At 43.7% G+C, this 13,506-nt stretch overlaps 1 protein-coding gene across 1 annotated transcript in view; it reads left to right on the forward strand.

The window, feature by feature from the left end:
• The first annotated feature begins 7,990 nt into the window (after positions 1 to 7,990).
• The window catches only part of LOC311044275 (GDNF family receptor alpha-2-like), a 284,954-nt gene continuing 279,438 nt past the window's right edge, over positions 7,991 to 13,506 (forward strand). The window contains exon 1 of the mRNA XM_084055730.1: positions 7,991 to 8,790. Coding sequence (XP_083911856.1) covers positions 8,619 to 8,790 — 172 coding nt within the window. The 5' untranslated portion in view covers positions 7,991 to 8,618. The remainder of the gene's footprint in view (positions 8,791 to 13,506) is intronic.

The raw sequence follows: 13,506 nt of genomic DNA on the forward strand, positions 1-13,506 counted from the left end.
ATGATAAGTAGCCCTATTTCTGTCAATAATGACGCCCACTGCCCCCCCCCACCCACCCCACCCTCTTTACATACATCACACTGTAGCTCCATATTTCAACTTTTCAGTTTTTCAATTAATGACCTACTTTGTCGTACGACAGCGCCACACAAAAGCAGCAACAAATTGTCGATCTACAAGCTCACAAAGTGTCGCATCGTGATTTGACTCCGACAGTGTAACAAATGGAACCATATGGACCCTTACTATTTGTTGACCCTTAAGTTTTGACTCCAGTATAGCTTTCTATGAAGAGGAAAAGTGCATTATGCACTAACCACCTAAGCCCTATTTGAAATATAGTGAAAATCACATGATCTATGTACAACCTCACAACGTGAACCAAAATGTTTACAGACCTGCAAAAGATCCATTTGGACCCCCTTTAGTGGTTCCCCAGACCCAGTGTTGAAAAACAGTGCTGTACTGTATATCGTTGCTGTATAGGGCAGAAACCTCTTATCTGCATATTCAAACCTTTGGTGTTTTTTGGAAAATTAACCCACTACTTGATCATACTACAGCGTCACACAAAAGCATTAAAAGTAGCAGATCTGCAAGCTCGAAACGCAACGCATTTCGAGCTTGCCGATCTGATACTTTTCTTTTTTTTATCCCACGATTTTTGTAACCCATTTTTTCACCCAGTGACAATTGCCTAAGCTGTAATCCTGGGTGCTACTCTCCCTCTGCCAGCCTGGGGAGAGCCCCGAACTGAGCTCATGCCTCCTTCAATGCATGAGGAGTGAGCAGGCCACTTCTTATCACCTGACAGGGGGGGGGGGGGGGTTTCCCCGCTAGGACGTAGCGCGTGGAAAAGGAACACGTTATTCCAACCAGTTCCTTTCCCCTCCATCAGGCGCCCCGGCTGACCAGGGGGAGGCAGTATAGAGACCAGGATTACTAAATGTTATTTTGTGAGGGGTACCTACCCTGGGAGACACAGGGAGAACATGCAAACTCACCACAGAGTTGGCCCTTTGCCAGCCCCACCTATGGTATGGGCACTGATGACGCAGAGGAGAGAACACGCCCCCCAGCACCCACAGCGTCCCCGGCGGGAATCAACCCCAAGACCTTCTAGCTGTGAGGCGACAGCGCTACCGACTGCGCCAACCGTGCCCCGATCTGATACTTTTAAAACGGTTTCCACCCGACAACGATGATATATTCTCAAACCATCTGAAAGCGCTCCCACTAATCCCAAACAAAGTGCCCGTTGCATCTGAACTAATATGTATATCTTCTCGTGTGGTCGTGTTTATAGGCCAGTGTGTGCGTGTGCATGATGATGCTATGCAGTGTCTGTCTATGCAAGGCATGCATGCATGCATGTGCATCCTCGTCTAAACGTTGATTTGTTTATTTATACACTTATTTGGGAGGGACAGCACATATTAATGCAATGTAAATACGCCGGATTTAGCAAGAAATGCTAATTTCCATCCATAGTGTCCCATTTAAAAATGTTCACATGTTTGATTGAGCATGATCCATCCTTTTAGTTGGACATTAAAAGATGTAATGGGAACAGACCGGGAACCCATCTGTGTCATTTTAGATTTTAACCACTTTAACCATTATCTTATACTTTGGCTATTCAAAAATAGCAGATATATTATTGTATATCTGCTATTTTTCTGAAAAATCCTGAAAATGTGTGCAAATCTTTGAATGTATAGCTTTTCAAAGCGAACATTTTTAACTCAAATCTTTGCTTCTGGTGGATTCTACATGTCTTCTAAATCCTAACAGTTTTTTGAAAAAACTTATTTTGCTCTAATATCAGTCGTGCTCAAACTTTTTCATGTCAAGAACCCCCAAAATGATTTTGGAGAATGTATTTGGCCGCGGACCCCGATCTCAAAGTATGTAACCGTTCCAGGGACCCCCCAGAAGCACAGACAAGAGTTGAAAATGTTTGCTTTAAAACATATGTATATGTTTTAAAATATTTGCACACATTTTCCACGCTTTTTCAAAAAATAGCAGATCTACAAGTAGATATACAAGCTCATAGCGCGGCACCGAGTGCCGCGCTATGAGCGTGTATATCTGATATTTTTGAATAGCCAAAGTATAAAATGATATTTTATACTTTATACTTTGGTTGCGTATACTATGGTTAAAGTGATTAAAATGATTGTGATGCTATCTTAACGAATTTAGCTTGGGCCCCCACCAAGGACCCCTGGGGGTCCCCGGACTCCACTTTGAGAACCAATGGTCTATTTGACGCATGCATGCATGTGCCTCCTCCTCTAAACGTTGATGCCAAACAGTAGATGCTCATATGAAGTAAAAACCGCAGCGATTAAAAAAAACGCCCGCATGGAGGAGAAAGAGTCGGGTTGCGTCATGCAATGTCAACAAGAATAAACTGCCGTTCAAATAAACACACACAGCAGCTTTTTCCACAGACCGACGTGAACTGTTTCTAACCCCGAATGAGAGCAGCGGGCCGACTCAAGTACTCATAACCCCATAGGCTAGTGCTTGTGAAGTCAATGGATAGATACTATAAGGCCGGCCTGGATATATATATACACAGTACCTTTGCAATCCATTGCCACGGATTGCACAGGGAAGCCATGCCGTTGCGTCTTGTTTTCTTTAAACCCAGGGGTCTTCAATGTCTTTCAATCCAAGTGAAACGCCCGGGATTCGAACCCGGGGTCTCCCATGTGGAAAGCCAAACATCTTAACCACTAGCCAAAGGGAATTCCCGATAGCTCGGGGGAGATATTAAGACTTTCAGGCCATCAGGCTGCAGGTTGTGAACCACTCTGTTACACAAGGACCCCTCAGCTGAGAGACAGATGAAGCAGGGACCCCCCCGCCACTACATATTGTATAACATTGTGTTGCAGATTAAACCTTTTCATAGATTTCATAGATGGCTTCGTAGACTATCAATCAGTGTTGTGTGAATTCATGTTTTTTTTGTTTATTTCAAACATTTAACGACTGAAACCCTCAATAATACAAAACTTGACCGTTGGGCTCTGTACTTGATCTGCTCCCTTTTCCCTCTACACCAAACCTTTTTGCCAAATAGCAGATCTACAAGCTCACAACGCCTCGCAGCTGTAGATCTGCTATTTTCGGCTAATGTTCCCCTCAGAATAGGGATGCTAGGGTTCAAGAAAAAAAATAAAGATCCTATCACACAAAGGTTTTGGCAGCCCCTTTGTAGTAACTTTGAGGACCCCCTAGGGGTCCCGGACCCCCTGTTGAAGACCACTGCTTTAACCCATTCAATCCAGGAAAGCTGTAGATCTGCTAATTTTCCTGTTTTTGAATTTGAATCCTGAAAAGTAACAGTTTTGGACATATGAGGTTTTTCCACCCCGACAGAGACGATATACAGTATACACACTGTACACTTACACCAAGTGTATGTAATATATCATTAGTGAACGTCCTCCAGGGACCGACCCTCCTCCTTGCTCTACTCCTACCCGGCCTATGAGCACTCATCCTGGACATACATAGAAGTGGAAGCTGTGGAATAACATCCTTAACTAATGATTTATATTACACTTGGTTAAAGTTCACCATTAGTTAATGGTGAGGACCAGGAATTAATGATGAGTTCATGATGGTTCATCGTTAATTAAGTGATAATTGCGTGTATGAATTTGCCCCCTGCAAGTACAGTGTTACTCAGGCTTCAGTTACCCTTCTGTACAGGAGCCTGTAGCAGTGCAGGAGCCATGTACACATACATATACATAATATGTGTATATGTGTGTACATACACATATACACACACACGCGCACGCACACGCACACACACACACACACACACACACACACACACACACACACACACACACACACACATACGTTTCTAGTAGGCATGTAACGATTCACTAAACTCACGTTACTGTTCGAATCACGATACTAGGTTCACGATACAATTTTTCACGATTATTTTAACACAAAATTATTTTCAAATGACCGTATTTCTTTTTTTAATTATTTCTCTTACACAAATCCAGTATTTTTTATTCTTTTTTACAATATTGTGTTTTCTCTTATCCTCTTTTCAATACAGTAGCAAATGACTGAAAACCTTTTTTTAAATAAATTCTCTTACAAAGATACTGTATTTTCTTCTCTTTTTTTTTTACGCGCCCTCGATGTTTGCATCGCGATACATTTTTCATTAAATCGATTCAAATGGTCACCAGTTTGAATCAATTTGAATCGATTTACAATAAATCCTTACATGCCTATAGTTTCTAGCCTACTTCCCACTGTATCCATATCGTCTCTTTCGGGTAGAAACCTGTCCTGAATGTCCAAAACTGTTACTTTTCAGGATTCAAATTCAAGCAAAAGTAGCAGATCTGCTACTTTTGATACTTTTGTGTGATACTGTAGTATGATCATAGGGCAGTGGTTCTCAACCAGTGGTCCGGGGACCACCAGTGGTCCTTGAGGGTTTTCCAGGTGGTCCCCAGCTAAATGATGGAGAGTTGGTAACCAAATGGACCCTTATAGATCTTTAACTCTGGAGAGCGTAAAATGAAACCAAATGGACCCTTACGGGTCCATTTGGTTTCATTTTACGCTCTCCAGAGTTAAATCATTGTTAAACATCTGCATTACTTAATTACAAGAAGTCTACACAATTACAGAAATTAGAATAATTGTTATTTTTATCAACGTTTGCCTGTTATCTCTCCTTATGGTACCAACATCAATACAGCACGAAATTCTGGACAAAATCGTATCCAACGATTACAAAATATTCAAAGTTTTTGGTCTGAGAGTCTAAATCTCATCAAACGGTGGTTCCGTGGCTCAAATGCTGAATAAATAATGGACCTTGATATGAAAAGGGTTGAAAACCATTGCGTTACTTTACGAGAAGAAAAAAAAGAGTATGGAGATAAGAGGTTTCTGCCTGACACCAACGATATGATAAAGACTTCAAACTACCAGGGGAGTTTAGAAGGGACACATACACACACATACATACATACAGGCCCATATACGGGCAGAATGAGGCTTGATTCCGCCGTTATAAAAGAGTCCGCTCTGTTGGAGTGAAGCCCGTTGCTGACAGTCAACCGTCATTATGAGCAACGTGGCCGTGCACTTTGTCACTGTCACCGCCTCTAAATGGAGACTTTGTTTTCAAAGATTTGCAAAGATTTATGACGATCCCGCCACTATTTAAGCGATGATGCACAGCAGAGTCATTTTGCTTAATGCTAGGCTCTTTTTTTTTCCTTTTTCCCCCTTTTGAAAAATGGCAGGTTCTGGGGGCTGGTTTCTTTCCTCCGAGCTGTTAATATAATGCGAGGCATTGTGCCGTTTCTTAATCCTTTTCATTCAATCCGAGGAGATACAGCTGTCATGTGGATGTGGGGTTTCGGGGGGGTATCTATCACTCAGATGAATGATGACATTGTCATAATCTCTGACGAGTCGACCTTTGAACCCGGGCATCCTGAAAAGCTTGGCAAATTCCAACAGTTGTGAGGAATCTGAGGATCCACCACACACGGCTAATGTCGTGATATCGTGACCGACAAATGAATTGGGCCATTTGCCGTCGCAAAAACAGTCGAAACGGATAGAGGCCACATTGTGCGCTGAGTAACCAATGTTCCTCGCCCTGACTGACCTGCACTTCTGCGATGAAACCGGGGCTTTCTTCAACTCTTAACAAATGATGACATTTTGTGTAAAAAGGCCTTCCAGTTCTCCTCGGGCCTTAAGCCAGCCAGTTTGGGATGGCTCAGGGTAGAAGAACAGGGTTAAGCAAATAACAATGGGATTGGAATTTAAGATTGTCAAAAGGGACAGTGACCCTCATACCAGAGTCCTGCACGGGTCCAATTTTGACCACCCTGCAACCGTCCCGCCCGTCAATAATAGACCCATAGACCGACCCGTCACCCGTGATAATATCAAAAATACAAACCAGACCCGCCCCGCCCGTCAAATAACGGACCCGTTGTCCGCTCCGTTACCCGTGAATACATGCAGTAAATACTGTAGCCTACAGACAGTCACTCAATTTAAAAGTGTGTTTAAATGCTTTTAATACAAGGTAGCAGCCTTCAATAATAGCGGTACATTCAATGCTCAGGTTCGATCTACAAGCTCACAACGCGTCGCGATGCGACGCGTTTTCAAACAGCTGATGTACATGTTAAAGTGCTCGTGTGGCCCACAGTTGCTTCTTTTGGGCTGGTTTTCCTAGACCTGGCTGCTTGTTTCTCTCACAGAATCTGGCAACACTGGCTATCATTGACAACCACTCATAACCCCTTCCACTTTGGAGATTGTGGGAAGATTGCTCAGAAAACAACTCAGTTCAGTACGGCATGGACACTATTATTCATGCTTATTGTGCATTCTCTTGTATTCTCCTTTGTCTTGCACTATGCAAGCACTGCCGAGGGTGTGTTGTTTATTGTATGTTCCATATCGTAAAGGAAAAACAAGAAGAAAGAAAAAAGCCAATTATTGATGGTGTTGCATTGAATTGTGATGTCTTTCCATCCTTGCTGTATCGACTGTTGTTTTTTCTTGCCCTGTATAAGTGTAACCTGTATTTAGCACCGCTGTGCTGTCTTTGGTGATTGCATTTCCCTCGCGTGATCAATAAAGGTCTTACCTTATCTGATAATGTACTGTTTCAGTCACCATCTGTCTCTCCACCTATCTGTCTGTTTCTCTCTGTCTGTCTGTCTGTCTGTCTGTCTGTCTGTCTGTTTCTCTCTGTCTGTCTGTCTGTCTGTCTGTCTCTCTCCCTGCTTTCTGTCTTTCTGCACTGGCTACTCTCACATTGCATCCATTCCGTTACACACCTGTGACCTGTCTCCATTCCCTCATCAGCCCTGCTGCAGCTCCTTGACAATATTGATCACCTGTGGCCACTTCAGCAATCACAGCTTGTGTAGCCTATAATGCAGGGTTTTCAACAGGGGCTCCGGGACCCCTAGGGGGTCCTCAGAGTTACTACAGGGGGACCGCCAAATATTTGTGTGATAGGACTTTTTTGTTGTTGTATACATTAACCACTTGAACCCTAGCATCCCTATTCTGAGGGGAACATTAACCGAAAATAGCAGATCTATCTCGCTGCAAAGTGGGCTGCAGGAGAGACCGGATGGTTGTCATGGCTAATTTGCATGAGTCCAGGCCATGCCCACCTCCACACGCCTCCCCGGGCAGGCAGGCAGGTTCAGGTGAAAATTGGAACGCGAGGGCGACGCGTTCCATCTTCCGGCGCCAACGCCCGCCACGAGCGGATGGAGAGTCACCTGGGCATGCTGTGCGTGTTCCCCGAGCCCGGGTGGCCGGGGGGCAAGGAAATGGTGGTGGGGGAGCTGTCTGGTTTGGGTCCCGTGGGGGGGGGGTCAAAGAACGTGGGGGTGCTTTTTGCACATCCATTACATGCCATAATATGGCCTGACCAGTGCTCTTTTCAGACTGTATACCATTATTATTCCCTCGCCCACGGTATGTGCACACGCTCATATACAGTACGTGCACGTTCACAGAATGAATTATTGTGGTTACAGAGAGGGTGTACTATTTTTTCAAAATTTGGGTTTGAGCATAGCTTACTGCGTAGGCTATATAGCATATACTGGTCGAACACACCACTGGGCCTGACCTCGAAAAAACGCCTCCCACAGACTAGACATACAGGCACTGCCCTGCCCCCTGGCACTGCCCTGTCACCACCAGTCATAGCCTACTTGACATCTATGTCATGCGTTCTTGTTTACCAGCAGACGAGGAGAGTTTTCCCTTTTTTACGACCATTCCAGTTGTTATTGGATCTCTGGGCTGTGATTGAGCCCTGCGTTTTCCAATAAAACAGCGCGTCACCGTCGCCCTCTACCGGTCCCAGGGAAAGTCATCTTTATATAAAGTGCTTGTGATGCCAGCGCACGCATGCAGTCAGTGAGGAGAAGAGAGGAGAGGAGAGGAGCGACACACACTCTCACACACTCACTCACACACAAGCACACGCACACACACGCACGCACCCCAAAAAGAAGTCTGTCAAGCGCCCCAGACTGAAGCGCGCACGCACGCACTCACACACACATACACACTCACATTTACGCACACACCTCGGCTCCTGGACCAGCTTAAAGAACTCAGTCAGCTCTATACTTCTAAACGATGCCCTCTTATTGCCTCGTCAGAGATATTGCTGTAGCTGACACGTCGTTTCGCGTCACTTTTCTTTATTGATAAAGGGATTAAAGTGAAGAAGGAATCAGGGCAGCGACCACTATCTGAGTCCAGATGATGAGGAGGGGGATCAGATCAGAGATCATTCAGATCAAGTCATAGTTCTGTCGATATGAATTATGATCCAACGGACCCTAGCTGAACGTATAACGGTTTTCATGGATTGATTTGATATTTAACATTGTTTTTTTCAATCATTGGATTTCGTGTTTTTTCCTCCTAAAAGAACCTTGTCTCCAAATACCAGTGGATTATTGGAAAGCGAAGGGATTTTTCGGGAGGTTGCAGTTGCAGCTGTAACGGAGGATAATTTTGTTTTTTTATTTTATTTTTCTTCGAGTTGAATGAGGAGGATATTCTTCACATTAAGGAAATTATTACAGCTCCTTTTTTTTGTTGGTTTTGCCAGGTGGAAATTAATTAATATCCCCAACCGACTGGATTCTTTATTCATCTTTAGAATGAAGTCTCTCACTATGTGGATTTATCTGTCCGTGTTTCTGCTGCTGCTGGAAGGTGAGAATTATAACGAACGTGTCGATAAAGTCTTATTAACGTCGAACACTGTACTTAATTACCGTTGTTTTATGACTTAAATTCCTCCTATAAGTGCAGCTATAACAGCCTAAAGGTGTCCAGACTGTGTCCGCTTTTACAATGGCTTGTAGGGCTCATAATGTAGATTATTCGCAAAATCTGGACCTGGATCATTTCAATTGGTTTTGACCTTTCTTTAGTGCAATAGTGCAACAATTCCATGTTTAAACACCAGCTACAAAATGTATACTAAAGTAGCTATATTGTGTCCAAGTTGAATAGCCAATATCTGCACATTATGAGATCAATAAAGCTGCCATAGAATGCCAAATAATGTGGCAACTATTTAATAGCATATTTCTAGGTATTGAAGCTACAATGTAACTTTTATCATCGAGGTACACGAGCGTTACATTGTATTCACACACTATCATCATGCTTGAGGAGAAATTGATCGTTTAGCCTTAATGATCACAATCAATCATCATCATTCATCACCATCATCATCAATCATCATCATCCTCATAATATGATCAAAGCGTTTATTCTTACTGAGTGGTCCTGCGTCAGAGTTCACGACCTAAAATGTGCTGAATAATAATAACAGCGTTTATTCCACACAGACATGAACTTCTTCTGATTATTAGTTTTTTTTTTCTGACCAGCTTTTATTTTCCTGTGATGCCGATACAGCGTCTCTCTGGCTCCTCCAACCAAAGCGGCCACAAGGTGTCGCTCTTGCCACTCCACTAATAAGGTGTCTGGGGCAACCTTGGGTTTTAGTTACAGGGGTCTGCAACGTTTTTTCAGGGCAAGGAAGGACCCCCTTAGCTGAGAGAGGAATTAAGCAGGGAGGAGGGACACCCCCCCCCCACTACATATTGCAAAAAAAAAACGTTTTCATACATTTCATAGATCAGTGCTTCTCAAAGTTTTTCATGTCAAGGACCCCCAAATTGACACTTAGTAGCCTGCGGACCCCCATTTGAAAAGATAAGCCAGGGACCCCCATAAGAGAAGGTTTTTACGGCTCTCTAGCAGTGATTCTCAACCATTTTAATTTCAAGGACCCGCAGTTTGACATGCATTAGGGCTACGGACCCCCATTTAATGGCATTCATACCTCTGGGACCCCAATTCATATTGTAAAATCAATGTTAATTTAACTCTGAGAGTGTACAAATGGAACCAAATGGACCCTAACGGGTCAATTTGGTTCCATTTGTACACTCTCTGAGTTACAGACCCATAAGGGTCCATTTGGTTCCATCTGTACACTCTCAGAGTTACAGACACATAAGGGTCCATTTGGTTCCATTTGTACACTCTCAGAGTTACAGACCCATAAGGGTCCATTTGGTTCCTGTCCATCATTTAGCTGGGGACCCCCTGGAACCCCCTCAAGTACCCCTGGGGGTCCCCGGACCACACTTTGAGAACCAATGTCATAGATAGCTTCATAGAAGTGTTTGATAGCACTGTCATTGTGTAGGATTCATTTGAATGTATTTAATGTATTATCAGACAGTTCACCACTTAACCCTCAATACTTAGAAAACTTGTACTTGGTCTGCTCCTTTCCCCTCCCCTACACCAAACCTCGTCGCCGAAAATATCAGATCTACAAGCTCACAACGCCTCGCTCTTGAGCTTGTAGATCTGATCTTTTCGGCGTAATCTTCCCCTCCGAATAGGAATGCTATAGTTCAAGTGGTGTAGGAAAATATATATCACACAAAGATTTGGTTTAGTAACTCTGAGGACCCCCCTAGGGTCGGTCTCTCTCTCTCTCTCTCTCTCTCTCTCTCTCTCTCTCTCTCTCTCTCTCTCTCTCTCTCTCTCTCTCTGTGTCTCTGTCTCTCTGTGTCTCCCTCTGTCTCTCTGTGTGTCTGTCTGTGTCTCTGTCTCTCTGTCTGTCTCTCTGTATGTCTCTCTCTCTGTGTCTCTCTCTGTCTCTCTCTCTCTCTCTGTGTCTCTCTCTGTCTCTCCGTCTCTCCGTCTCTCTCTCTCTCTCTCTCTCTCTCTCTCTCTCTCTCTGTCTCTCTGTCTCTCTCTCTGTCTCTGTTTCTCTCTGTCTCTCCGTCTCTGTCTCTCTGTCTCTGTTTCTCTGTCTCTGTCAGAGACAGAGCCTCTCTCTCTCTCTGTCTCTCTCTCTGTCTCTGTTTATCTCTGTCTCTGTCTCTCCGTCTCTGTCTCTCTGTCTCTGTCAGAGACAGAGCCTCTCTCTCTCTCTGTCTCTGTTTCTCTCTCTCTGTCTCTCCGTCTCTGTCTCTCTGTCTCTGTCAGAGACAGAGCCTCTCTCTCTCTCTGTGTCTCTCTCTGTCTGTTTCTGTCTCTGCGTCTGTCTCTCCGTCTCTCTCTCTCTCTGTGTCTGTCTGTCTGTCTCTCTCTGTCTCTGCTTCTCTGTCTCTCTCTCTGTCTCTCTGTCTTTGTCAGAGAGACAGAGACAGAGAGAGACACACAGACAGACAGACAGACAGACAGACAGACAGACAGACAGACAGACAGACAGACAGACAGACAGACAGACAGACTCTCTCTATCTCCCTCCCCTCCCTCTCCCTCCTCCTCAAAACAGGATTACCTGAGACTAGGCTCTGTGGATTTTCACCCTGTCAACGCAGTGCAGAACGTATGGGATAATAAGCAAGCAGGTGCAGGGAAGCTGCTGGTTTATAAGCCTATAGAGAGAGAGGTCTTATTCAAATGCACCTTTCAAGAGATGAGAGAGGAAGATGTTTTTATGTTTTCTGGAATACCAGAAACTCAACAAAGAAGAAGTCTGCAGCAGGGTTGATTTCGTCCACTAAAACAACGAAAAATGTTCGTCGACTTTTTTCACTGACGAAAACAAAATAAAAACTAAGCTATTATGACTAAACTAAGACTAAATATATTGACAATTTCTTCAAACAAATACAAACTAGACTAACATGTTAGTGAGGGACTAGTGGAGAAGAGATCCAGTAGAACTAAAAGACAATATCCTTGGTTGCGCTCGGGTGTTGTGCTCTGAAAATAGCAGATCTACAAGCCGGCGCGTTGTCGGCTATATAGATCGGCTATTTTCAGCACGCAGCCAAGTGTAAAATCAGCCATTACGACGCCATCAAGGCACCGCCAAAATACATTTTAGTCGACTAAATCAACTGTAGATTTAGTCGACTAAAATCTTATGATATTTAGTCAACTAAAACTAGACTAACAGTAAAACATTTCAGATGACTAAAATATGACTAAATGGAATTTGATTCAAAAGACTATGACTAAAACTGAATCAAAATTTGCTGTCAAAATCAACACTAGTCTGCAGCTCTATTTGTTTTGGCAGTTTTTTAAAATGGCAAAACGGTTCGATTATGAACTACAAATAAAAACAAAGCACAAGACTGTTTGACTGTGTTCTCAGGCGAACATATACAAAAAAAAGCAATATAAATTCCGTATATAAAACTAACCGGAACATGGAAACAACAACAACAAGAGCGTTTTGCTGGAGGAACAGAATCAGGCATTCATTGGCTCCTCATGTTATGCATGGTGTAACATGGATTATGTTTGTGTTTCATGCCTTCCACTAACCCCTTCAGTCCGGGAGCGCTTCTGTGTCATTTTAAGATTTATTTGGGCTATTCAAAAAAAGCAGATCTACAAGCTCATGGCGCGGCACCGAGTGCCGCGCCATGAGCTTGTATATCTGCTATTTTTGAAAGATTGTGAAAAGTTTTGTAAATCATAGAATAAATATATGCATTTTTTAAAGTGAACATTTTTAACTCAAATCTTTGCTTATGGGGGGTCCCTGGAACAACATATTTTGAGATGGGGCTCCACGGCCAAAACATTTTGGGTGGTCCTTGACATGGAAGTTTGAGAACCACTGATATTATAGCAACATAAGTTTTTTCAAAAAACTGATAGGATTTAGAAGACATCTGTAGAATCCCCAGAGGCAAAGATTTGAGTTACAAATGTTTCAGCCAGGATTTTTCCAAAAAAATAGCAGATCTACAAGCTCATAGCGTGGCACTCAGTGCCGTGCTATGTGCTTGTATATCTGCTATGTTTGAATAGCCAGAGACATCTTAAAATGACACAGGTGCGTTCCCGGTCTTAATGGGCTAAACCACCAGCACAGAGTGTGTGCGCGCACGCACACGCACGCACGCACGCACACACACACGTGCACACACACACACACACACACACACACACGTGCACACACAGCATGCTCAGCAAGGTCAGACAGATGCGGTTAGTGTGTGTTTGCCTTGGCTTGCATAGAAACAGGTAGAGAGATTTTAGCATTTGGTTCAAGGGCATTTTTTGGTCTGAAAGAAGAAGAAGGAGGAGGAGGAGGAGGAGGAGGAGGGTGGGCGTTGGTTGGGTGGGTTGTCAAAAGGCATCAGACACACAGACACAGACCTGCAGGTTTCTCCTCTCTGGTCGGAGGCCAGGTTATCTAACTGCAAAGGCAACCAGCAGCCAGTTGTCTCTGTCAACACTTTAGAAGCAATAATGGAACGGAGGATTAAATTATGCATGTTGACGTTATGCCTGGTGTGTGTATTATACACAAACACAGATAAGCAGCCGACGTGCACGTGCGTGCACGCACATGCGCACACGCACACACACACACACACACACACACACACACACACACACACACACACACACACACACACACACACA

Source organism: Gymnoscopelus microlampas (assembly GCF_963454915.1).
Source record: "Gymnoscopelus microlampas genome assembly, chromosome: 4".
NCBI classification, from domain to species: domain Eukaryota; kingdom Metazoa; phylum Chordata; class Actinopteri; order Myctophiformes; family Myctophidae; genus Gymnoscopelus; species Gymnoscopelus microlampas.